Source organism: Bactrocera latifrons, unplaced genomic scaffold, assembly GCF_001853355.1.
Source record: "Bactrocera latifrons isolate USDA-ARS-PBARC rearing strain unplaced genomic scaffold, ASM185335v1 scaffold_116, whole genome shotgun sequence".
Lineage (NCBI taxonomy): Eukaryota > Metazoa > Arthropoda > Insecta > Diptera > Tephritidae > Bactrocera > Bactrocera latifrons.
In genome coordinates this window covers 6,119-28,408 of record NW_017534586.1, presented here as the reverse complement: position 1 = coordinate 28,408, position 22,290 = coordinate 6,119, and the positions used below count along the sequence as shown (strand labels likewise).

The 22,290-nt window shown below is 35.1% G+C and overlaps 3 protein-coding genes across 6 annotated transcripts; 2 read left to right on the top strand and 1 right to left on the bottom strand.

Moving 5' to 3' along the window:
* Positions 1-279: 279 nt before the first annotated feature.
* LOC108977125 (UPF0193 protein EVG1 homolog) lies at positions 280-1,938 on the top strand. 3 transcript variants are annotated; one of them, XM_018946687.1, is made up of 5 exons: positions 280-411; positions 469-697; positions 774-1,148; positions 1,200-1,374; positions 1,874-1,938. In XM_018946687.1, the coding sequence occupies exons 2-4, from the start codon at positions 523-525 to the stop codon at positions 1,370-1,372; spliced, it is 723 nt and encodes a 240-aa protein (XP_018802232.1). In that variant the 5' UTR covers positions 280-411; positions 469-522; the 3' UTR covers positions 1,373-1,374; positions 1,874-1,938. The 3 variants fall into 3 exon arrangements, with proteins under 3 accessions (XP_018802232.1, XP_018802223.1, XP_018802242.1); XM_018946678.1 differs by lacking the exon at positions 1,874-1,938 and having other exon boundaries at positions 282-411; positions 1,200-1,720; XM_018946697.1 differs by lacking the exons at positions 280-411; positions 1,874-1,938 and having other exon boundaries at positions 428-697; positions 1,200-1,720.
* Positions 1,936-4,062, bottom strand: LOC108977116 (protein phosphatase methylesterase 1). 2 transcript variants are annotated; one of them, XM_018946663.1, is made up of 8 exons: positions 3,959-4,062; positions 3,680-3,897; positions 3,400-3,598; positions 3,232-3,341; positions 2,868-3,179; positions 2,558-2,803; positions 2,342-2,499; positions 1,936-2,278 (listed from the first exon to the last, which is right to left on the bottom strand). In XM_018946663.1, the coding sequence occupies exons 2-8, from the start codon at positions 3,751-3,753 to the stop codon at positions 2,127-2,129; spliced, it is 1,251 nt and encodes a 416-aa protein (XP_018802208.1). In that variant the 5' UTR covers positions 3,754-3,897; positions 3,959-4,062; the 3' UTR covers positions 1,936-2,126. The 2 variants fall into 2 exon arrangements, with proteins under 2 accessions (XP_018802208.1, XP_018802200.1); XM_018946655.1 differs by having other exon boundaries at positions 3,680-4,044.
* A 454-nt stretch (positions 4,063-4,516) lies between these two features.
* LOC108976871 lies at positions 4,517-22,094 on the top strand (the record flags this gene model as incomplete). Its single annotated transcript, XM_018946255.1, has 4 exons — positions 4,517-5,318; positions 15,768-16,631; positions 21,537-21,857; positions 21,933-22,094. Coding segments are annotated over exons 2-4 (1,263 nt in total), but the record flags the coding sequence as incomplete, so codon positions are not given.
* Positions 22,095-22,290: the final 196 nt, after the last annotated feature.

Sequence of the window (22,290 nt, the reverse complement as noted above, 5' to 3'; positions counted from 1 at the left end):
ATCAGTCAGGTATATCATGTTAGTTAATTTGTTAATAATTTGTTTATTTATGAAACTGTATGTTAGATGAATAAGAAAAATTAAAATAACTAACGACATACGAATCTTGTATCTTTGTGTAGTACAATAACAAATTTAAACAGATTTAATATCTAATATCGACATAAATAAAGTCTATTTGGATAAGTATTCTGTGTTTTCCTTTCCTTCTCTATAACACCGCTATTTATCATGATAGGGAGCGCACAAAAAAATACCAAATACTTTACGCAATGCTTTAGTTACACAGAACCTGAGTGTTACCATGGCGTTAAAAACACTCTCCAAACAGTTTGGCTTATTTATCTACATGACAATTTATTGCGGATATGATAAAGTACTGCTACCTTATTTGAGCTACTGAAAATATAAGTATGATTTCAAAAAAATGTCAATTTGCGTAATTTTTATTTTTATACAAATTCGTAGATTGTTATAAATCTGTATTTGTTAAATAGACTGGTGTATACGTGGATATTTAAAATGGAAAAAACTCGGTGTGAGGACAAAATCACAGGGGGTCCTATGCAGGATAACGGAAGTATTCTAAGTACGGACAATAAAGCTATTATGTGGCCAAGTGAACGCATTGCCCAAGGAGGAATGTTTCACAGTCCTAAAATAGAGTACAGCAAAGAAACTGCGGATTTATTGAAAGGTTCTTAACCAAAGATTGTTCATATATAAGTACATTAAGTGTGCACTTATGGTATTTATATATTATGTTGCCTTAGAACTTATGGCTGAGTCCAAAATGTCAATGCTGATGCGGAAAAAGATCAACTATCACTTACGAAATGGGGAGCCATTGCCAAAACCTGAGCCACCACCTATAAACACAAAAGATCCAGAAGCTGGTGCGCTTGATATCCTGCAACGTGCTCATCTTGCTAAACGAAAGAGCCTTGAACAGATTTTAGCTAGTGACGCCTACAAGCTACCCTCTTACCGACCAAGGCCAACGAATAGGATGCCTACAGAAAAAGAGAAGAAACTACTGCAAGAAGCTATGTCAGGTATGCGGCTTRCAGAAACGTCAGTGAAGGCAAAACGTAAGCCACGAATCAGAACGGACTCCCAYGCCACAGAAGAAAATATAATTGATGAACGTAAATGTCTGACACATGTAAATTGGACAAATATTTTACATATTTTTATAGTTCTAGATCAGATTAATGAGCGCGCAAACTGGTTAGCTGAAATGGAAGAATTAGGTGAAGGCAAGCGTTTCCGGAATGAGGTTCGTGAACAAATAGCTGAACGACTTCGTCATATAAAGGCGCTTGAAACGAAAATTCAAATTAAAAAAAGTGGCATTCGGTTCGTGGAGTAAAGGTGCACATTTTTATTTTGTATACAAAATTAATTAAAATCAATACAAATTAACTGTGCCAGCTTTTAACTCGGTATTAAAGCGAAAGGCTAACTTCAGCRGTAAAACGTGGTTGGAAGCCGAGACAGAGTTTCATCCAATAACTAGCAGTAACTTACCTTAAATCAAAATCGAACTAAATAGTACATATATTTTCATATACACATAACTATATTCAGCACTTTGCAAGCACATTTCATTAGTTGACACTATATCCTTTTCATATTTAAATTTACCAAGATGTAAGATTATTGAGCGATCCTTTGTCCAATTATAAATATTTCTAAACATTAAAAAATTTATTGGAAATTTGTGTTTGCTGTTGAGCAACACAAAAGTGTATAGTCATACAGAGTAAATGTGAATCACCAAAATAGGTTAATCACCGAACTTTTTTCCTAATATTTGTGTCCATCACACATACACATTTAATCACAAGAAAATTTCTTTTTTCTATTAAAGGGCAAACGGAAGGTAGGAAGTTACCAATACACTAGGGCGCAAAACAGTAAAAACGATTATTGTTTAACTGCAATAAATAATTTATTAGTTATATTTTATTAGTAGCACATGCTTTAAATTTAAGTTTTTCGCATATATTTCTCGTTCTCTATGTGAAATATACTTTCCGAATTAAATCTTTGAATTTGATTGCATTCTCGATGAATCCTTTTTATAACCAATTTTTCTCTAATGCTAATTGGCACTGTAAAAATTAACATGATGGCAAATGAAAGTGAAATTCGCCAACTGCTTCTGCAAATCGATTGCGTATAAGATAGCCACTAATAACCTCCGCTACCTCATGTGGACGATCTTCATGCACAGCGTGTCCACAACGCGCCAGCACTTGCATTTGAAAACGCCCTGTGGAAAATATAACAACACTAAGCTCTTTTCCCCATTCAACATATGTATGTATGTATATACCTTGCATTTGACCAACAGTTAAAGCCTTATCCAAACCATCAATGCTGGCCAGTAAAAGTTGTTTCGGGACACGTAAATTTAAAAATTTTTCGCTTAAACCGGTAAACCAACCAACCCAGTACTTTTCTGATTTGGACAGATCAATGCGCCAAGTATACCTAATAAAAATGTAAAAATTGTACACAATATTTTTCTACGGAAAGTATGTACAAGTACCTTTTCGGAGATTCAACGTGTCCAATAAATGGTTTYTTAAAATCTGATGAATCCGAGCTACCATCATTTTCTCCCCCGAGTGCGGTACTAGCAGCTGAAGTAACGGAATCACCTCCATTATCGTTGCCCATTTCTTCATCTTCGGAAATACTGAAAGGATGTGTAAAGTTACTTGTTGAGGCACTGTCCTCGATTTCATCTTCAGACAATGGTAGTTCGTTTGTAGCTAGCTGCTGCGTTGCACAACTGAAAATACACACACACAGTGTTTATTTAATATTGGTCTAAACAAATAAATTTAAACTATTACTTAATGATTTGACCAGGCATTGAAACTTTGGCGCTCTCTACATTTCTTATTTGGCCACTTCTAATACACCATTCTATAGCATTTGGAATACTTTTAAAGTGAGTGGGACGCGAACGTAGAAAACTTTGCATGCTAGCCAAAGCTTCCATAGCGGTTCCCTCGACTACATCAATTACAGTTATACCAATTATACTTGGGACAATTGCCTTGTGCGCGAAATGAACAGCAATAGCACCTCCCATCGAATGACCAACAAGGTAGATGGGAGGAATATCTTCTTGGTAAAGCTGCAATACTAGGTCTCCTATATCCCTATAAAGAAAAGTATTTYTACATATATCTTTTGTTTGTATATTATGTATACTTTGCAAGTGTATCTGAGGAAAGATCGTCATCAAGTTCTGTCTTAGTGTCGCCATGACCTCGTAAATCGATTGCAAGACACTGGCAATGAATAATGCGGGTTATTTCCACCTTAAACAAATATAACTCCGATTAGTATAAAAATTTCACTGCATGTACATTAACTTACACAAAAATGCGACCATGTCAGACCAGAATAACCCCCTCCATGAAGAAGTAGTAAAATCGGCCCAGGTTTCTCWGGGGTTTTTGTACGATATATACGGAAAGTACGATTCTCGTCTAAGACCACGTCTTCTTTTTCAGCAAAGAACTCACTCCAGRGTGCCGGCTTGAAATCCCTAATTCGGGACTTTTTAAATGAGTCGCTATAACAAATTTTAATTTTACATATGTTTGGTAATAGCCGAATATGAAATACAAAGACGAGGAATAAAMTACTAGATTACCTTCTTCCAATCCGACCACCAGGTATTGTAGGCGGTAGTCTATTTTTGAGAATACTGCGTTGCAAATTTGACATTTTTAGGCTCTTACAAATGTTATGTCCGCAATTCTCATTTGGTTGAAAGAGTGCTTATTATATTTTTACTTGCAACTCAATGAAGCCTCTCCAGTTTATTCCTTTCTGTTATAATAAGACACTTCCTTTACGTGCTTCACAGGTCTTTATAAATTTTTAAACCGTATATAAGAGAGTTGAATCAACAATAATAAAACAATTTTACCAATAGTAATCTACTCTACGAATTTGTAGATTTTTCAACATCTGCTCGTTTTACATCTTCGACTGCAGGGATGCAAAAAATGGTTCTCTGCAGTTGTCAATACCAACTCCCTTTAGGGTGTTTCAAATAGTTTGAAAATAAAAATAAATATTTTGTTACAACTCCCTTTTCGATTGATTTAACTATCCTTAAAAATGTTTATACTTTTTCACCTTTAAATAAACAAACTTTTTTGTTGTTTCGACGAAATTCCCATATTCCTCCCATTAGGGAACTTCTGATAGAGATGAACGATTGAGCTTGATTTTCAAGCAAYAGAACTTTGATAACAATGTTTGGAGTTAAATATTTCAATCTTCGTCTACCGTAAATAAGTACTAAAAATGAAAACTGAAAATGTTGCAAACAATGGAAAGTTATCGGAACGGAACGAGAATGTTATTTATGGAGTTAGGCAACCCTGAGTCAGGGTTGCTTATAGAAACTTATTATCATTATTCTGTTCGGCTAATTGTAATTTGTATGTCCGGCATTTTAAAAACTAACTTCAGTGTTTCGTTTTCGCTTGTGTTGTGTGTTATAAATTAATTGAATAAAGTTTATTTCTATTAAAATTAATTCAATTAAAGAATAACTAAAGTATTCGTCTTTAGTTATGAAGGAAGAAAAATAAATTTACCAATAGTGTTATATATTTGCTTTAAATTCTTTGCAAAGTAATAGCAATTTCTTCGCTGAAGTAATAAGAAGTTGRTGGTGCAAAACGTACCGAAACCAAAGTGCATGAAAGAGCAGAAAATTAATAGAGATTGTATGGTTAGGTGTGTAAAGTTTAAGATAASTGCATTGAAAATGTGGCTAAAATAATTTACCAATGAAATAATGTATACAAATAATAAAAGGGCAATTTTAAACTGGTAGAGTGCAACAAAACAAATGTGACCAAAATTACTGTTTTTCTTTACTTTTGGTGATACATATGTGCATATGCACATATTAAGAATATGTGAATAACTGGTGAACGAAATTAATTAAAACACAGGGTTGATACAGTGAAAGAAACATATGTGCAAAGTCCAAGCAAACAAGAAGTAACAAATATGTTATGCCCACAAGACGTATGCAATGCTGAACAGTGTTTTCCTTGTAATAAGTGATCGTATTAAAGAACAGGTGTCCATGGTATAAAAATAAAATTTGAATGTTTTGGATATATTATATGGAGTTATACCCAATGTATCGCATGACTTCTTTCAATGAAAGAAAATAGCTTCATGCATATATTGTTCATAAATAAGTAAAACATATCAAGAGCACCGAAACGAGAAGCGATAACAAAAGATACCAACCCATCGTAAAGGTAATATCAGCAGATGTACTAGTTTAAAGTAAAGTAGWCTACGTATTTTCAATAATTTCTAAATACTTGGCTATTCACTATTATAGAACGCTAAAATTTTAAATAGTCGTCTGAGCTCTGAAGCTACTGACAACTGTAATATTCATCAATGTGATCAGCATTAAGTACTTACTGCATTATATTGGTACATGTGCTTRTACATATCCAATGTGCAGCTTGAACTAACCAAATATAGAGAAAAAATAGCATATTTTTAAAACGATATTATGACATGATCGTAAATCCCAAATGAGAACCAAGGCACAGCAATTGGTAGCATTAGGAGTATCATTTTTCGTATGCATTTACAATTGGTCAATTACGAAAAAACGAAGGGACAAAAGTATAATATTAAATCCCCACAATTTAACAGAAGAAAATGTGTTATTTTTACTTATACTATATTTAGGAGTCTTAAATTGTTTGTCTAATACATATTCTTGAGAGCTGGCGGTTGTGAATACCAATGCGTACATATGTCCATATGTTTATGGTAAAAAATGTTCGGTGCAAGGACTGGAAAATCCAAAATGCAGATAATTTCTTTCTCTCTTTCTATAGAACTTTTGTTGGATTCAGAAAATAAACATTGAACCATATTTCCGCTTTTGCATAAAAGAATTCATCAAGTGAATATGTTGTAGATGATTAGATGTTTATTGGTTTTTATACTTTTGCAACATGTTGCTACAGAGTATAATAGTTCTGTTCACCTAACGRTTGTATGGATATGCACAAAAATATATTTTTGCATTATCGAACTTACAATTTCTTCCTAAAAAGCTATACCTATTTAATAATAATTAGTTTAAAATATCCACTTTTGAATCGCTTATTAAGGCCGATTTTTTAAGAAGCCATGCAATTAAAATGAGAGCACATTGCCCATACAACATTATTGACCTCAATTTGTAATATGTACAATGTAAATGTAAACAAAATTTAAGTGAACACACATACAAGTGGCTGCTACGAAGTAAGAATGTTTACATACAATTTACATATAAATTATTGCAGTTTTGGGTGAGGATTCATGCGGAAAGTGTGAGAATGGGCAGGAAGGTGAAAATGATTAAAAATTTAAATTGTTTAACATTCCGTTAGGAAAACGTCATATACTTTTTGAATTGCAATCTAGCTTAATATTTATCCTTTTTTTTTTATATGGATGTGTACCACTTATAGAGTAGAGGTCTACACTGTAGCATATAAGCGTGTAAAAATATGTAAGGTCTTTGAATTCTTTGTATCTCCCTTTTGCGATCGGTGTGATTAAAATAGAAATAGCTGTCTGACACCAMCATAAGTTATTCGCTGGCTCATTAAAATCATGCCCATCCAGTCAATGCAAGAGAAGCTCTTTACGCTTTACGCATATGTATGTGTAGCTTTTAATCAAATTGGAAATGGGGAAATGAGCATTAGCTTTTTTTTGAGTGAGTGCACGTTACATAGATTTAAAAAAAACTTGTTATGGCGCATATTTATTTTCATACTTTCATATGTATGTATGTATGTATGTATGTCTATACATATATTTGCATACATAGAAATATGCGTGATCATATCTGCTTATTCTCGCAGTCAGTTTGGCAATTATCAGTAAAGAACATTGTGTGTGTTGAGATGCTTTTGATCATTTGTGCGAATACTCCAAATCAAAAATTTTATTTAAAAAATACAGTTTTTTAGAGTATTGAACGTGATGTCTCTGCGTGATCTCTATATCAAAATAGTAGAACACGATGTACCCCAAAATTCCTTCTTTAAATTCTTAATTACTATATGAAATTTTTTTCAATTCTTTATGTGGGTTTAAAAATAATTTTTTATATAAATTTTTACTACAATCGGGATTTAAAAAAGAAAATATTATGATGTAAAATCAATTATTTTTTATAAATTATTTGCAACCTTGTTTTAGACCAGATATGAGGAATACGGTGAATGCGAAACCAATTAGAATACCAATTCAGGTAACATTTTATGCAGCTATGACTTTTCTTATTGATTTGATATGCTTAGGACTTTAGATAGTATAGTAGTGTCACTTTCCACTAGAAATGTAATTACTTAATAATAAATGAATTAAGAGCTATTGATACAGTCTTACGTTGACCGACTATCGATAAACGTCAGTTACTTAAAGATTTCTCTCATTCGAGCTTGTATARTTTACAGTTTGAAGCGCAATTAGTTCGGTTACAGCGCCTATGTACAATTCTATGTTTTGTACATGTTTGCGGAAGGCTAGTAGATTACAGTTTTYGTTGGATACTGGAACAGGATTATTATTTGCGGCAATATGCAGATGCCAGTCACAATTCTGAGTATATGACCTTTCGTACAGAGCTCTGATGCTTTAAGGGGGGGGCCTGCTTTAGAAGGTTAAAAAAATTGAATTTTACTTCTGCTTAAATCTCTTTAAAAATGATCTAAGAATATGTCGCCAAAGTTATAGACGGGAATTCGAAATATTTTCGAACCCAGAAGGGAAATAGTGACCGAGTGTCTAGCAGATACATATATAGCGCTTGGGCAGAAAGCGAAAACTTTGACGCTAGATTTCTCGGTTTTTTATTTTTACGATTTTCCTTAATTGGCGGGCAGGATTGAGAGTAAAACTAAACGTCGTTGGAATTGGGGCAAAATTTATTATCTTTGGCATTCAATTATCTTTTATTTAAACTAAAAAACTAAGAAAAGTCAARATTGAACATATGTACATTACATATATTAAAATAAAAAAAGTACATATTTTTTGGTCAAAAACTACTTTTTTTTTTTCAATTTTTAAAAAATATATAAAAGTATACACTTTAATTTTGATTTTTTTTCGTTTAACTAGTAGATAAATTATTAAAAAAATATTTATTTTTGTTGTAATTGCGACCTGTACCTTGCCCAAAGGCAGATTATCAAAGATTTCGTATCCAAAAAATTTGTGAAAAATGTTTAAATACATATACATATATGTACCTATAAATCATAGAAATTTCGCTTTAATCAAATATTTCTTTCCCTCCCAAAAAGATGCTAAAAAAAATCGATTTTTTTTAAGCCTCTAAAGCAGGCTGCCCCCTTAGCTAGCGCTTTTTCATCGTTAAATACATCTCAAGACATTATGGAAATTGGGAATTAAATCGTAAGAAACAACTTTATTGAATATAATCTTACGTGTACTCAATAAAACGCTTTTGTAAAGTCACTGTAGAAATATTTAATTTAAAWTTTTTTTCGAAAACATAYATATATGAAGGGATTCTAGCTAAATTTGTTAAACCTCAAATGTACATAAAATTTGGAATGTGGCCCACTTACGCAACTGAAATTGGTGAATTTTCCTCATCAAAATGTGTGTTCCTGTGAATAGTATAAAACTGAAAAAGAAACTTGTTGTGGTGGAAATTGCACCTGATTTTACAGCTTACGAATTTAACTTGAGTGCGTCGCGACGACGTGACTTCTCCGTGCAGATGCCGCACCAAAGGCAGTCAACCAACCTGTTTGGCTGTCCTGACCAATGAAGTATTTTCGTCAGCAGCATAACAAGAAATAACAACAAAACACAACAATTTGGCTTGGGAGTGTCCTAATTCCCAGCCAAGCTATGCATATCAATGTCATTAAGAGATTTCATACATGCATATTTACAATATGAGTTAACATACMTATATGTTATGTATAAATAATTTAAATAAATATCCTCTTCTAAATAATAATATAAATAATCGCTGGCGTCTACACTCTACAACTTCAGAGAGCCCAAACGTAAGTTATGGGTGTTTATTGAAAGAAGAAAAAAAATTTAGTGTATATTTGCTCTGAAATCAAACTTCACGTATGACTATGAGCCTAAAGGCCACGACATCTGTACCATAATATATATTAATTCTGAAAATTATTGTATGGCGGTAGGAAGTCGCAGAAATTAGAGCATTTGATTAACGTATATAAGCCAAGGTATAGTCATTCAATGGAGMATCATGGAAAAAGTAGCATCTTGGATATAATATGTGCAAGCCGAGCACTGTGCTTTGAGACAGGGTTCAAACACAAGACGTTTTGTGGCTCATTAGACCACATTTACCCGCAAAGACCTCACCAATCCGAGCGCATCAATTTTAGTCTTATCACTTTTTATATATTTTTTTATACTTTCTTACTTAATTTTGTTGATTGTATGTATGTATGTACATGTGTAATCCGTTTTAACAATTTCGCTTGATTGCTCACTTGACCGGAATATTTTCAATAGAGTCAGTATTCTTTAAATGATTATGCATTCAAATGAAAATACAAAAAATGTTAAGTGCATCACATCGTGGCACTGAAGTTTAAAGTGCAATCACGCTGACTCTTATATTGTTTAGCGTGTATGGAGGAAAGTGAAGATAAACAAGTGAGTACGTGCGTATGTACTGCCCAAACGCACTAAAAGTGGCCAAGCAACATATTTGCATGTGTATATGTGTGTACATATGTGAAAAACTGCATGGGGAAGTGTGTTTGATTTTCTATTATCACTTCTTCTTGTTGGAGAAAATTTCAAAAATAAAATGGCAGGATATCGCTCGTTAACTGGCTTTTAAAATATGAGTAAATCGATCATGTCCAGAACATTGAACCATCACATCACTTCAGGCATCAGCCATTGCAATCTAGTAGAACCAGTTTAACTTACTCTGATTTTTTTTAAAGGAATCAATCATATAAGATATTCATATAAGATTTTATCGAGTACCGCTTACGTTGTTATAGTCGTTGAATAGTCTTAAGAACATAAAAAGACTATTTGTTTCGCAAATCATCAGAAAAAGTATATAAGCCTAACGGCAAAAGAAAACGTCTTTGAGGTCTCATTTGTTCTTGACACGCATTCCAGCAAAAATAGTACTGTTTAGCAATATGCCTCGATTTGATTAATAATCCACCCTAAGTCCAAACTTGGCATTGAATGAATTCTTTTTATTCTCGCACGAAAGAAGTAAACTAAGAGGTCAACTGTGAGAGATACCTAAATATGAGTGGCAAAAGAGCTTCCATAATTGGTTTAGACGCATGCAATAGTATATACATATATCTTAATTGAGAATATTTTGAAAACATTAAAGCTATTTTTGATTTTATTCTTTGTTTTAGTTTTCTAACCTCTAATATAAACGACAACCTTCGTACTACCACAATGATAAACGAATTGCCAAATTTATTGACATTTGCAATCAAGTTTGACTACACTGGTACTCATAAATATAGCACTTAATGCTAAAATTCGATAAGATAAATTACTCTGCACGTAACTAATTGGAAGATAATTTTATGTAAATGTTATATGTAGTACTATTAAAACTATATTTTTGTTAAGGTTTTAAGGTAAAAAAAAAAATACTTTTTTTTGCGAATTTGTTTCTTAAATGTGGATTGAGTAATTTTATTCGGAGCTTTTATACATTATTGATCATACTTTTGACAATCTAGGGTAAATTTATTTCGTCAAATAATACCCTAAAAATTTTTCGAAATCGCTTAACTTTTTAAAGACCTTATTACCGAATTTGTAGACCCTAGAGCCTATAGTCGACTTTTTACCGAAAATATCGGTCCATATTTAAGGTCTAGTATTGAAATTCKGAGTGAATTTATGTATGATAATAGCTTCCTCTTCGCGAAAAGTGGGTAAATTGGTCAATACTTGCCTTAGCCAAGTGTATGCATTGGATAATGGATAAAATCAGGGTAATAATTTCCTTAATTTAATATAAAGTTTTGCAACACCTGAGAGTATTTTCCCGCCTTTTATCTTTTCAAATTACGGATTATAAAGTTTTCGGTTACATCCGAACATAGCCCTTCCTAACTTGAGTAAGGAGTTGCTTTGCTCAAGTATAACTTAAGTGTAATGCTTAAATACATGCTAATGTTGGACTGCATGAGAACAGTTGAATCACTTTTCCCATTAAAAGTCTCAGTGAAATTAATCTAAGGTAATCGGACACTTAGTACAGTGCAATGAGTACGATTCGTTTGTTACCGTACATATATGTATGTATACAAAGGCATTGTATGATTTTAAGGCGTCATCGGAAGTTTTGAATTAGGTTTGGAGCAATGGGCTTGGTTACATATGCTATAGACATTTCAGGCTWTTAGGCAGCTGCTGGGTTTTTTCGCGGTTTAAGCCGAATGATATTATATTTAACTTACATACTTTATAGGTTATGGACTCACTTAGTTTTATTAAATTGAATGAAAAGAGAGGCTATATTAATAAAAGGCTGATATTGTTATTTAGGATGCGCCCACTAACCCTCTCTGATATCCCTATAGGTCCCACACTTATGAGTATCATAATAAAGCAAAGGTATCTAAGAGGAACAGCCAGAGCGGAATATTCAACCAATTTGCAAAAATGTAAACACAAACGCAGTTGGCACATGGCTAGTAGAGCGGCGACGGTACAATAGCGTCCATTCATAATAGTGGTATAAGTGATATCAGTTTTCAAGTCGCCAAGCCGTCACGTAGTACTACTTCTATTTTACCACGTGATTGTTTCGGATATATCATTTTTCGACTTAAAAATATTCAGAAAAAATTTATAATAAAATCCTAATTGCGCTTCGCCTCTTCGTATATGTAAGCTTTTATGGCATGACGTCATTGTTATTGAGAGAAAATATCGAAACTTTAGACTTCCGACCATATTCAATACATACAATTTACGTACGAGTATATACCGCATGTACAGCGGCCTATGTATAATCCCGAACACCAGTACAAGTGTACAATATAATGTTAGTATTTAGTTCCTGAGCAGAATAAATAAATGAAGTATATTGACTGCTGTCGGGTAAMCGCAACATATAAAACATTTTTTAATTTATATAGCGATGTCATGCAAAGCATTTATGCATTGAAACCCTGCTTTGCCGGAATATGCAATCCATTTGTTATTTATGAATGACAATAAAGTTATATTAATTTTACTGTCGCTGAGCCGGAAAGCTCTTGTTCATTGAAACTTATTTATTAGTTTTTCATGGTTAAATAAAAAATTCGACCATTCTGCGCGTTACTGAATATGGTTTTCTGTAAAGCTCAGCGTGAATTGGAGTTTTCTTAAGGCATTTTGTATTGTCAACATGGTCAGGTGATTTTAATATATGCCATATTAGTTAACTCTTTTTATTGGCAAATGTAATGTGAGGACAATTTCTGCCGACAGAACTTTTCTTTAGTTGACAATCTAGTTTTCCCTTTTTTGCGTTGGTGTGATTTTAGTGTTTCCATCATTATTTCGGGGTTTATAGTAATTGAGCAATTTCATGAAATGGCATAGTTTAAAATTCTTCCAATTTTTTTAAAAGCTAAGACTCGTGACAGGCCTTAATTTGTCCCTTTTCCTCAGCTAGTAATAATTTTCCTCGTGACCTTTTGGCAACTCTAAGAAAATTGTMTGAATAAAGGTTTCACGTTTCAATATTTTCACTTCAAAAATTCAAATTTACCCTTTTATCCAAAACGATTCACACAGTAATCAAATTTCTCTAAGTGAATGTATACGAACTGTCACACTTCGAAAACTAAAATACAATGAAGTTATTTCGCTGGTCTCTCAACACAATATGTAACAGTTCACGCGTCATTATTTACAGCTATACTTCTTCTTCTTCTTCTTTGGCTGTTTGGCGCCAATAGTAGATTCCAAGTGTAGCCWGGTCTCTTTSCACCTGGTCTTTACAACGTTTTCAACGAAGTGGGGTCCTTCCTTGCCTTCCAATATAGACGAAATTATCTACGACTTCGAAGTTATGATCGTTAACAGTGACGTGGGAGCCTAATCGCGAGTGTGACGACTRTTTGTTTGATGGCRGGAGATATTTCGTCTTGACCTCGTTCCAATTGCCTGTTATGCTTTCGTCCTACCTGTTGTCAATGCTAGATTTATAAGGTTGAACCAAGGAAACTTTTATTTATAAGTTAATAGTGCTGTAAACCAGTCGTTGATCTCGGCTTGGATTATTTATATATTTTCTACATATCCATGCATATGTTTACTTTAAAAGTATTTTTTAAATAACGAAATAAAAAATCTTCCTTATATTCATGCATACCTATCTATATGCATATATACAAATGAGTATACTATACCACAAACATTACCAATGACTGATCTTGTCCAATATTTTATATTCGCCGATAATCGCACAACTTCCTTTTTGAATTGTTAATTCTTATTCGTTCATCGTATTGGGCCGCACCTTAATTCTATGGCGAGAGCAAAGAGCGTGAATTCGTCAGTGCGGTAACCACATATTTGTTTGGGGTGCGTAGCCTTGGTATTCAGTTGGAAGACAACTATTGCGTTTGTCTGATTCTTTCCACTTTTTGTGCTGGCGCTGGATGATTCATCGCTTCCATATAGCCCTAAAAGAGCATTTGAGTTTTCGTTTTCCTGCAGAAAYGAATTGGCGACATATGTTCAAAATGAGGCAGAAATTACACATTTTTCTAGTCGGACTGCGTTCTCACTCAAAKTGAGTTGTGTTGTTGGCTAAATTTAGAACTGAAAGCACGCAGAGAGTTGTTGGTGAATGACGAGTTTAACGCTATCTACCAAATGTCAGAGACCGATATTCTTCTTAATATTGGACATGTTTATTTCCCGTCATCGATGGAGTGTACGACCACGATAAGATATCGGACTTAAAAGTAACAAAAAATTTTGGATGGGTTGAGGCTAATTCTGCTTGCTAGAAATGCGAACAAATTACAACAAAAACAAAATTTATTAAATTTAAAACAACTGCTAGTCTTTTAGAAAATAAAGAATGCTGCKTTAGACTTTGGTACTTTGCGTAAAATGTTTTCGATTTCAATGAAGTTAGCTCATTCGCATTTTTTAGTATAATATGTATAATCTTATTCAGGTTTATTATATTATGAGTTTATTATAACAAAATTAAATTTATAAAAAGTATTTATGGTAAAGACATTAATCAAACTTTATCGTAATTCTTTTACCCTAAATATACCCTGGATATATTAAGTTTACCATGAAGAAAATGGCGGAGGCCCTATAAAGAATATAGTATATAAATGATCAGAGTGACGAGCTGAGTTGATTTAGCCATGCCCGYCTGTTTATGTGTSTGTCTCTCTGYATATAGGCGAAATAGTCGCTCAGTGGCCTCCACYTTAAGAGCGCTATRTTCAGTTTATGGTCGTCAAAATCGTCCTGTCAGGTTAACAATTGAGCGTCTGGTGAAACAATTTGAATCTACAGGCACAGTACAAAATGTACCCGTGCCAGTGAGATAAAGAAATGTCCGTAGTGTCGAGAATATTGCTGCCGCTAGCGCATCAAWTRAGGAAGACCCAAATCAGTCTCCCATACGTCGTTCTCAAGCGTTGGGCATCTCTGTGACTTCGCTGTGGCGAATTTTGCCAAAATATCTTGGCCTACATCCTTACAAGACCAAATTGACGCAAGAACTGAAGCCGCTTGACCACTAGCATCGTCGTATGTTCGTGAATTGGGCTGAGCAACAACTTGAAAATGATCTGGATTTTCATCGAAAAATAATTTTTAGCGATGAGGCTCATTTCTGACTAAATTGACGAAACTATTTCAGCAAAATATGCGTTATTAGTCAGGCAGAGAGAGTCAGCCGAAAGCCTTTGATGCTAGCGCTGCGTACTTTAGTTTATATAATAATAATTTTTTTATTATGTAAGCTTTAATAAAATAAAATAAAAAATAGTCAGGCAGCAATCCACAAGTACTCCATGAGTCACCATTGCATACCGAAAAAGTTAGGGTTTGTTGCGGTTTATGAGCCGGCGGCGCCATTGGACGGTACTTCTTCGGTGATGATCAAGGCTGGCACGTTACTGTGAATGATAACCGCTATCGTTCAATGACAACCGAATATTTTTGATCCGAATCAGATGGTATGAACTTGGACAATATGTGGTTCCAACAGGACGGCGCCAGAAGCCACACAGCGAATGTCACAATCGATATATTGAAAACCAAGTTTGGTGAACGTGTTATCTCACGAAATGGCCCAGTCAATTGGAAGCCTCGGTTGTGCGTTTTGACTCCGTTAGACTATTTCSTGTAGGGCTTCGTTAAGTCTCGGTTTTTGATTTCCTGAATGAAAGAGTTTCTAGATATTCCCCCCAGGTATCTGTGCGTGTCAAAGGTTGGGGCATAGATAACCTCAACTTTGGTCTTGAATATGATTGTGTGAGTGTATTTTTAAAAGTTCTTATCATTGAAGCTCATGGAGCACTACACATAACCCATTTAAAATTAATAACTGGTATAATAACTGATATAACTAATCTAAATAATGGAAAATCATTAAGCAAAGACTAATACATACTTATCTTTTCTTTTTTTAGATAGTGACTGCAAATATACCTATTTCCTTTTTTGTGAAATCATCAGAGATATCAGCTAATTAATGTGGAAACTTAAGAACGAAAATGGATTCGCCGAAGAGGGAGAAGGTAAACTTTATGCAACCACAACACTACGAACAAACGTTAGATATACGAAATACAATTAATAATGCAAATACGTATACAAATTTAAATATAAACGAGCATGAAGTAAAGGGCACAAGCCAAAGTACTGACACTAGTGAAATTTGTCGGGATGAAGAATCGAATTTTTCACCAATAAAAACAATAACACCACCAATTAGCAAATCGGCAGGTGAGAATTTAACCGAAGCAGCGCCGAAAACGATTGCAGCTGCGGTTAACAATAACGAAGAGACTGAAAATGCGGCCATGGTGTATGTTGATGCTTCGCAGATGAGCACGGCAACACTCACAAACACAAATCCTATTTCGATACCGAAAACACTGGTAAATTTAGCAATTACAACTATTGAAAATCCGGAAAAGATGCAGCCCAACTCCAAAGTGGGCGAATTTGCAGTACCAGCCATACCCGATACGAAGGCAACCAACAAAAACGGTGTTGGTGGGGCTGGTACCAGCGCCAAAAAGAAACGCAATAAAAGCTCTAAGAAACGAGAAGACAATAAAGCACGCAACAAAGCAAACAGCAATAATATTGGCAAAGGCGCCACTGATGGGAATCGCTGCCAGCCTCCAATAAACGTCATCGCTTCCGGTACGGCCAATATGAAGGCCTCTGTTTCAATGACATCGCTGCCACCGGACGATGAGAAGTCTGAGGGTCGTGACGTAATTAAAGCAAAACTAAATGTCGAACGTCCATACAACAGTTTGAAAGTAAGTAAAGATATGTATATTGGTGCTGTAACTCATATTCTTAAATTATCAATTATCTATTATATCAATTGTCTATTTATGGATGTATATATCGTATATAGAGAAACTTACTAATCGGCTGCACCCGAACTCGAGCTTTCCTTGGTYATTTGAAGTGCGTTCCATAGAGAACGAAAGAGTTCGACCTATGTAAATCCCCGAATGGAGTATATTAAGTTTGCTACGAATTTCGTAGCACCAAAAAAAAAAAAACAAGAGAGGCCCTATAAGCAGGTCGAAGCTAGCCATGTTCATCTGTCTGTGCGTCTAATCCTTCAGCTTTTGAGATATCGATCTAGAAATTTGCACACGTGATTTTCTCTCCAAGAAACTGCTCAGAAACGCCGATATTGAACCACTATAGCATTTCATTAGTGCAATCTCCGAAGAAATTGTTCGGATCGGAAACTGACCAATCTGAATCAAATTCCTGTAAGGAATATTTTGTATTTTTCAGGTCCCTGCAGAGCAATTAGAACACAGTAGAGTGAAACAGACATTAATTTTGATATACATAAAGCCCACAAAATAAGGTGACATTGCGTTTATTTGAAAATTCTTTATTTATTCTTCCAAATCAATTTCATCCCCTTCAAAGTATTCCCCTCCCGATGCAATGCACATATGCACGGATTTTCCAATCTTCGAAACACTGGTTGTAGCCACTTTCCGGGATGGCCTTCAGTTCCGTCTTCGCTGCGGCTTGAATCTCCTCGTATAAAAGCGGTATCCCCGGAGCGGTCTTTTGAGCTTGCTGAACAGCCAGAAGTCGAACGGCGCCAGATCAGGTGAATACGGTGGTTGCGGAGCGTTATGAGTTCAGATTTTGGCGAATTGATCACGAATTACGAGGGCAGTATGGGATGGTGCATTATCGTGGTGCAAACACCAAGAATTGTCTTTCCACAATTTCGGCCTTTTTAGGTGGACAGCGTTACGCAAACGACGCATAACGTTCAAATAATATTCCTTGTTGACTGCTTGACCGGTTGGAAGGAATTCTTAATGCACAACACTACAATAATCGAAGAAAACAGTCAACGACTTTGGYGCGATTTTTTGGTCTCGGCTCTCTTTTGGCACGATATTCGCTCGATTGATCGGTTGTTTCGGGGTCGTAAGCATAGATCYAAGTCTCATCGCCAGTTATAAAGCGTTTCGYGACACCCTGGTAGTCGGAAAKCATCGTTTCACACACTTCAACGCGAYGCSTTTTTTTCCAAAAAATTCAATGTTTTCGGMACCAGTCGAGATTKGACGCGCTTRAGRCCCAAAACATCCTTCAAAATGGTATTGRCTGAGCCTTTCGATATGCCAACTTCATCAGCAAGGTCYCTAATTGTTAATCGACRSTTTTTCAACACCAAATCTTTGATTTGCTGAACGTGAGCTTCGTCGGTTGAGGTTGATGGTCGCCCTGGACRCTCTTCATTTTCGACACGTTCACGGCCTGCTTGCAACTCACTATACCACCTGTAAACATTTTTTTAGACATAGCCTCATCACCAAAGGCTTTCTGCACCATCCTCAACGTATCCGCAGCATAATATTGATTCCGTAACAAAATTTAATGCAAATTCTTTGCTCAACAAATTTCGACATCGCATAAAACGAAAAACTCACTTTTAGCAGCTCACGTCAAACGACACGTATCTCAAACATTAATGAATATTTTGATATGAAATTTGACATAAATGTGACTGACAGTACTACCAGCCTAAAAAAAATAATTCTCCAAATCCTTCGATGCGCGCAGTTTAAATTCAAATGCCACCTTATTTTTTGTTCTATATTAAATTAGCAATAGATATTTCCTAGATTTCCAACGACCTAGAAAACATGATACGAGCTGCAGGAAGCAACCGCAAATACACAAATTGCGGTCSAACAACAACAACTTTGAAGCTAAATGCAGTGCGGTCAGTCCAATCTGATAGGCTTTTAGAGAACTCGTCGTTCTAAAAGTCAAGCACTGCCTACCTGTTGATCATCTGAAATTGACGATCATAGTTTCAATAATGGGAGAGAGAAGTTGGGCGGAGAATGCCGAATTCAAGAAATTATGTCAATTAACAGTTGATCGTTAATTTGTTACTGGCATGCATTAACGTACATGTACATATGTATATTATGTCGAACATGAACATGTGTGTGCACATGTATATGTATATACATATATTGCATGCATAGAATAATGATTTTAGCCATTATTTGCAAGTTTCCAAGTGAGAGTTTGCATCTTTCTAACTCGTCTTTTCGACTAGGAATCGTTTTCATGGTGGCAAGTATTTCAAAGCGGGTTTGCGTTAGCTTGCTCTCTTGGTTATTTTGCAAATTATGCAACCGGCCATACTGCGTTATTCCTTATTTTGCCGTCTACCACTTCATCTGGGAAGAGAGTCCAGGGCTTGTTGACAACTTTGCATTCGAAGTGTGCGTGAAAATTAAGAATTTCCGATTCTCTATCGATGAAATGCAAACTGCATGAAAAAATTACTAATAGCCTTGGACTTTGATGACTAACAAAAAGTGCGACAAAATAATACTGGCAGCTGCTTTAGGTAGACAAAGCCGAATAAGAAGACTACGAGTTGAGAAATATTTGTACAACCAGTTTTGTGCTGAGCAAGTGTGTTTTCTTATTATTGTATTTGTGCGTTTGTGAGCGACTTATGACTGCTTAGGTTTTATTACTTGCCTTTTCGACCATAATGTAGGCTAATGCAATATTCATACACATACAATRTACATACTATTTATGTGTGTTGCAATTTTTATACTTACGTCATTGATACTCCATACATAATCTTATGAATGAATTATTTTGCCTGAAATGAACAATTCTGTTAACTTCTCTCAGAAATAGAAGAAATAGTTGCTCCATGCATCACGTCCCGTCCGGTGGTTGACAGTTTTTATTCAATTAGGGAAATTAAACCTTTCGCCATTTAATTTCAGCCAAAGGATATGTCAGAATGACAGCTTTGATTTCTGTGCTTTTCTCTGATAAAAATGGCGACTGTTGCTTAAAATGAGAGTTGCCAACATATTGCATGTAAATWCACTACTATTGTTTATGAACTAGTGTGAGTTTGCTAAAAGTGGCTCAGGTTTCAGCGTCTACTCTGCACGCACCCTAAGGCTGAGTTTAATCAGTTAATTTTTAACTGCTCCGCACAAGTTGCCTTATAAAAATATAAAAGCGTTTAWATTTTTTTTAATTGTGACACTTCTCATTACCAAGCGATATGTATGTATGCTTGTTCCAATGTATCTTTATAAATCACTTCAACTTTGGAATAACTATTTTTTCACTGTATTCACTCAGTATTTTAATTAGCGCAGACCTATGCTTCGCAATGCTAATTGTTTCAAAGATCAGTGTGTTACTTTGTATCATTACTCATTTAGCAGCTGACACAYAGTTAAAATATTGCCTGTTAAGTAACTTATATTAATCAAGTACGGAAGGRCTAAGTTCGGTTACCCCTGCAATTTGCAAAAATTAAAGTCTTGGAAATATTTAAACTACGCTATTAACTTTAATATCAATATTATTTTAGCGATATGAGATTTCGAGAAGTTGTTGGAAATCACTATGTCGATTATATTGGGACTAGAGAAAGATTTGTACAAATTGCTATAACGTTTGCCATTACTCAAGTTTACTTGAGAATATGTACCCAATTTTATGTAAACAACTTATAATGATGAAAAAGATTTTAGCTATGCGGGGCCTATTATATCCTTTTTTGACATAAGATAATACTAGTATAAGGAAAAGATTCTCCATGAATTTCGGTAATATACATATTTCCGAGCTTTTCAGAAAAATATTGGCTAGTCGAAAAAGTCTTTTCGTATCTCTAATCAAACTTCAACTTATTTTTTTTTTATTTATAATGAATTTTAATGTAACAAATATGTACCATTTTGGTCGACCACTTTTAGTCTTCTTTCCGCTAGAGCCATTATTTCACCAGTGTAAAGCTTTTCTGGGGTCTCGGCGAAAAGCTGCCACAAGTAATTTTCACAGGCTTCTTTTCAAGTTAACTTCACTTCATTCTGGGGGAGTTCTGCATTGACCGAAACAATTGGTAGTTCGATAGTGCAAGGTCAGGGCTATAAGGTGTATGCATCAAAACTTCCCAGCCAAGCTCTCCCAGTTTTTGCCRAGTCATCAAATATGTACATATGTGTGTGGTMTAGCGTTGTCCTGCTGGAAGACGAAGCTCATTCTGTTAATTAGTACTGGCCGTTTTTTTCGATTGTTTGCTTCAATCTCTTCAGTTGTTGACACTAAAATGTAAAATATTTCGTTCGACCAAGCTGGACCAGCTCATAGTGGAAAATTTCTTTCCAATTACACCAAAGACTCAGCATAGCCTTTCGAGGCGTCAATMCTGGCCTTGCGACCATTTGTTGAGCTTCGCCACGCTTGGACCATGATCTTTTTCGCTTCTTTTTGTAGCCAGCCTTTTTTAAATGTTTCAAAACCATTTGATGATGAATGTTAAGTTTYTTAGCGATTTCATGGCTGCTTATATGACGGTCCAGGTCAATCCTTTCCATAATTTCATCGACTTTTCAACGATAGGTCGATCAGAGCGATGTGCATCTTTCACATCGAAGTTTCATTACTGCTTTTAGCTTTACGCCCGAGATATTACATTAAAATTGAATCTAATCATATTCGGCATTTTATTGCTATAGGAAGTTACAATTGCCGTACGTTTTACTACGGAATCTTATAATCTAATCTAAATATGCTTTTGTTGAAACACCTATTGAAATATACATACATATACATATATGCGATAACAATAAAACTAAATATGAACTTGTGTTTACTGTTATATTTCATAGAAAAACATAGAACGCAATGCAGTCAACGCTACGTTGGGGGTAAGAGCTCACTGCTTTAGTCAAAGTCAAAGCAGTACTAGCAGTTTCGCAAACCACCGCTATTCTTGGGGCAGCGGATACAGTTATAGTTCGTCAAGCCTACAAAGCAGTGCCACGTTTGGGCTTGGCTCGGCTAAAGACGATCTTTGGGCTGCCATACAAACCAACTATAATTATATCATGGACACAAACCTTTTGGATACWTGCAAAGAGACAGAGCGACATCTTGCGGATCACAACGTAGCTAACGGTGTGGAATGTGAACAATCGCATTGCGCTGAGGTGAGTGTTCAAATCTGTGGTGAATTATGCTTTTATACTCGTTATGAATTGTTATCGYTTGACTTATAATTTCAGTTGTTGGGTGTAACACAGCGGCGCGAACTATCGTGGCACGATCCTAAAGAATTACGCAAGTGGCTGCGTGAAATGGAAGAGCGTCTTGAGTTGGCCCCCACTTTGTCGACAGTTACTACATTAACGAMAGCTGAATTGGAGCATTGTTTGGCAGAACATTCGGTAAGTAAAGCAGTTTCTGCAAGAATTATGTTTTGATTGCAAGTGAACGGAGTTGCAGGATAGTTTCCTGCCACTCATTTTTTTTATATCATTAGTTGAAAGCACTTAACCGCATTTACAAAAGTAAAAGTTTAAAATTTTCAAAAGACAAATCAACGGAATCGATATTATTGCATCGTTAGATCTGCTCAAAACA